Source organism: Limulus polyphemus, unplaced genomic scaffold (assembly GCF_000517525.1).
Source record: "Limulus polyphemus unplaced genomic scaffold, Limulus_polyphemus-2.1.2 Scaffold2041, whole genome shotgun sequence".
Taxonomy (NCBI): Eukaryota; Metazoa; Arthropoda; class Merostomata; order Xiphosura; family Limulidae; genus Limulus; species Limulus polyphemus.
Genome location: NW_013667651.1, coordinates 197,463 through 202,287, shown reverse-complemented (window position 1 = coordinate 202,287; position 4,825 = coordinate 197,463). Strand labels below are relative to the sequence as shown.

Genomic DNA, 4,825 nt, shown 5'->3' with positions numbered 1-4,825 from the left:
GATTACGATTAGAATGTTACAATTGGTTTTTAAATTACCGAATTTGGTCGTCACTTTCTATTTTACTTCAGTTTGGTGAACATTAAATTTCTTATTCAATGAAGTATTAGAGATACGAGAACTTTAAATACCAGAAAATTAGCAAGTTACTGTTTGAAATCAAAGAAATTAAATGTTTTAGTTATCAGTAAGTGGACGGGGGGGTTTTATCTTTAACAAAAAATCCGAAACAATTCGCCCAATAATAGAAACCGTTACACACTGGTGTCAGAAGAGAGATTATTTTTGTAAAAATAAAATGGAAAACTAACTTAAATTGACGATAATTTTCAAGACGAGATTAAACATTTACTGGAAACGATGAACAGTAAAAAAGACAATAAAAATATACAGGACTTAAAAAGAAGATCCACAAGAAAGAGACAGGAATTTTAGAGAGAAATTACAACCAGACATAACATTTACAGAAGAATCAACAAAAGGTCTATTCCAAGATTGAGGAAGCTATAGGAAATGTACTGAGGAATTTTAATAAGACTGAAGAAATACAGAAGGACATCAATGAAATACGGCAAGATAACAGCAACAAGGTTGAGAAACCAATAAAAAAATGCACAGACGGATTATAAAATTATAACAAGATTAATAAAGTACAGAAGATATCAATGCCAACGTACAACATGTAGAAAATGAGCTTACAAACTAAATACATCACTATTTAAGAAATGTTGCCACAAGTTTACTTCTCTAGTTAATTTTCTTTGTTTATCGATTGGCGGTAAACAATGATACTGTTGCACGATCTCGTAAGTTTGCCAAGAATCACCCGCAGCACGGGGAAGCAGCAAGTTAATGTTTGTGTTCGTGGAATCTCCAAGATGTCACTCAAGGAATCTGTTTTGATACAACCACATCAAACACTGGGCTAAGTAGTGGTGTTTGCATCTTGATCGAACAAGCTCTGGAAAGAAATATTGTTTAGATTGCCTGCCGACGCTATATATTTGAAATTATGCTTTCAATGGTATTTGCTAGGACTACTAGTTCATCTAATGGACTAGAAATCGGTCTGTTTAAGAGATTCCAAGCACGATGGTTATCATTTGACAAATCTCAGTTCAGGAGAGCCGATATGACGAAGATGTTCGCCTTCTCTTCATCAGCACAATGAAACAGGAAAGGTGCGAATCAATGCTTTACTTGAATAAGATGTTACAAATAAAATCGTATCTCAGAGATGATTACGAAGAATCTTGAAGCTTTCACTTGTGTTTCTAGGAGGCAAGGCTCCCTCTGAAGTGACGTTCAGAGCTCCCGGGGCATATCATCATGCACGTTGGATGGCTAAAGTCATATACGCTATCAAAATATTTCGCTCTCGAGAACAGTTCAAACTGACCAACCAAGAAATCAAGGTCTTAACTCAAGCATGCCCTTTCCCAGCCATGGTCTACGCTCGCTTCTGTAATGAAGCTCCTATAGTGACGACTCACCCTTCAATGACCTCAACATGATGTTAAAGTTATCTGCATGTCCAGATCCTTCAGTTGCCGATGCTACAATGGCAGGCTTCAAATGGCCCTTATGGTATTTATCAGAAGACTTGGTTGGATTGGCTTTGTTTGATGACAGAGTTCAGATAACTACTAAACATGAAATGGTGAAGAATCTTGATATTCCAGAGAGGAAAAAAAACTTTCATCGACTAGAACTTTAATATTAATCTTATGTAACAAAGAAGACTCTTAACTTATTCAACATTTAAATGGGAAAGAGAAAGCAAAGGTGTTCCTGGAGAAAGACCCGGGAGACTGGAAAGGGATTCCGTAATACGAAGAAATGCAGAAGGTAGCTGCTGGGATGAAAGTTGTGAAAGACTGCTTTGATTCAAGTATTTAACTCTTCTATCAATACCGTCTCCACACAGTTAAACTACACCAAACGGCATTTCCGACCCCCAGAAAATAAAATTTTGTCATAAGTAATATGATAAGTTGTAAGGAGGCTTGTGACTGTCATACTCCAATTAATGATAAGGAGACTTGTGTCTGTCATATTTTACTGTTTTAAAATATGAAGTAACTTAACCTCCAAACACTGAGTTGGCAATTTAGAAACTACCCTAACATCTTTTATTCACTTTCATGAATGTAATAATAATCCATTATTAGCTAAAAGCTATTCTTATATAATATGGATATAATTACGTTATTTATACAACTTGCAAACATCAGGTACACACTTTTAAAATACATACCATTTTATTTGTATTTAAAGGACTTTTAAAATTCTAGGTCAATGCCCAAACTATTTTTAAATATTACTATAAAACTACATATTCATAAATATAAAAACTCAAGTATTTTAATCACAATACCACATTCTCAGTAAAAAATAAAATACAGTACTGTCAAAATATTTATAAATAACATTTTGCTTTACTTAAACACGTTATTTATAACTAATAAAAATGCCGTTGTCACTATAAAGGTTAGATTTATGTAGATACATATTCATAAAAAGTCATTATGAAATTATTTACAAAATCTAGCTTCAAAAACATTAAAATAGAATACATAGATATTATTTCAACTCAGCTATACGAGGCTTTTTGTTAGTGTAACTAAGATCTGATAAACTTAACACAGACGTTTTCTTTTGTATACAATTGTTTGTTTTGAATTTATACACAAAGCTACACAATGGGCTATCTGTGCTCTGCCCACCACGGGTATCGAAGCCTGGTTTCTAGCGTTGTAAGTCCGCAGACATACTGCTGTGCTACTGGGGGGGGGGGGTGTTGGATACAAATATAACACAAAAATGGTAAATAAATCTATAAGGAAATAAATGTGTATAATGTTTTATAAAAGCATATGAAAGAAAAACTAAATTTTTATCATGCAGTTTAATTGTGAATTATATCTATAAAATTTACTAGGTCACACGAAAACATTATTTTAAAAATAGTATTTTTAAGTACCTCAGCACTGACACAATATTGTTTGCAAACCAAAAATCATTTCTTTTACATTTCAAGTTAAACATATAAAGTTTCGTGTAAAATTTCTATCAATTGCACAAACATAAGAATAAACTAAGTTACACTAGGATACTCCTGCCAGTTGTGTTATTGTCTTTTAAAACTTTTTGATATACTTTGTCAAGAACTTGCAGATAATTGTTTTCATTTCTAGTTGTGATTTTTTATATATTTTTTGCTACATACCAGTTAAAGTTATACGCTGCACTGTTTTATGCCTACTGTCTATATTCATTGAAAACTGTAAAATAACATATTCAAATTGATTCAAAGAATGAAAAAAAAATACAATTATTTCAATTTATTTTAGGCCTAAACACAAAACTTGGTTGGTGTGGTAGATATCTCTGTTTCGATAGACCATACTATAAATAAGGCAAAAATACATTGTAGTTGTCCCTTTTTCTTCTTTTTTTAATATTAAGCTATAAACCCGTTTTAAAGTTATTATTATTAAGTTGTAGAGTTTAACACTGCTTGTGGTTAATAGGTGATTCTCTAAAACGAAGAACAAAAATAAAAATTTCATTTTTATAATTAATTTCATGGTGTTTAAAGTTAAACGCAAAAAATGAATAATAAAACAAATTTAATAACGAAAAACCTAAATACTTTCAGGGATGATCATTTTTTAAACTTTGAAAGTATTGACTTACAAACTTTTTGAGGAAATGTTCGAAAATATTCATTTTGGACTCGTGTGACTTTTATCATTCTTCAAAATATAAATTTTTAAATATCTATATTACTTAATATGATGACATAAAAATTAATACTACACTTTAATGAAAAAAAAAGAACAACATAAATTAGTATTCATCACTTTTTACAAATTTACAGTAAACCAACTCTACAGCAAATATTCTAATAGTGCGTCATTGTGCGATGCTTGATTCCAGTCGAAGTTTTAATAAAATTAATGCTGTCTGGTGGTAAATAGCGTCACCTAGTGAAAAGACCAGTAACTCTAGAGTAGTAACTACCGATATTTAGACGTTTTATATTTTTACATATCCGCAGTGAAACTTTCCTCTGCATATTTTACTGTTGATAAGTTAAAGTGTGAATGGAAATATGATTTCTTTCCGATGTGCCTGAAAAAAACAACAACAAAAAACAGACAAATATTAAGGTCTTAAATACTTTAATAACACAATATAATAACCATCTTTACAAAACTTATAAATATCACTTAGAAATTTAGACATTAAGTTATTTTAAAAATAAAACCAATTACTTATATTTAAGTGTAAAAGAGCATTGTTGTTGGTTTTGAATTTCGCGCAAAGCTACACGAGGGTTATCTGCGCTAGCCGTCTCTAATTTAGCAGTGTAAGACTAGAGGGAAGGCAGCTAGTCATCACCAACCACCGCCAACTCTTGTTCTACTCTTTTACCGACGAATAGTGGGATTGACCGTCACGTTATAACGCCCCCACGGCTGAAAGGGTGAGCATGTTTGGTGTAACGGGGATTCGAGCCCACGACCCTCAGATTGCGGTGTAAAAGAGAGCAAAACGACAGTAATTGACGTACAATGAATTTAACAGACAAGACAGCTGTAGCTTTCAGTTAAAGTAAAATTATATAAAGCCAGATAAACTTTGAAACTGTTTTTGTCTTCTAAATAAACTAACCGCGATTATGTATCTATTTCTTGATGTTTTTAACAGCAAAAGAAAATATATATATCCAAAAACTCACAAAAATTAGACTGAATGGTCAATCGTTTATTCACAGTCTTGAGATCGTGAAACTACTAAGTAGGTAGGTGTAAGTTGG

General features: G+C 32.1%; 1 protein-coding gene and 1 long non-coding RNA gene across 3 annotated transcripts in view; one reads left to right on the top strand and one right to left on the bottom strand.

Moving 5' to 3' along the window:
- The window catches only part of LOC111087349, a 16,036-nt gene that overhangs the window by 5,121 nt on the left and 6,090 nt on the right, over positions 1 to 4,825 (top strand). The window lies entirely within an intron of this gene.
- Positions 3,608 to 4,825, bottom strand: part of LOC106465757 (follistatin-like) — an 88,060-nt gene continuing 86,842 nt past the window's right edge. The window contains exon 5 of one of the 2 annotated variants that reach the window (XM_022393685.1): positions 3,608 to 4,137. In XM_022393685.1, coding sequence (XP_022249393.1) covers positions 4,085 to 4,137 — 53 coding nt within the window. In that variant the 3' untranslated portion in view covers positions 3,608 to 4,084. The remainder of the gene's footprint in view (positions 4,138 to 4,825) is intronic. The other variant, XM_013925991.2, reaches the window with a different exon arrangement.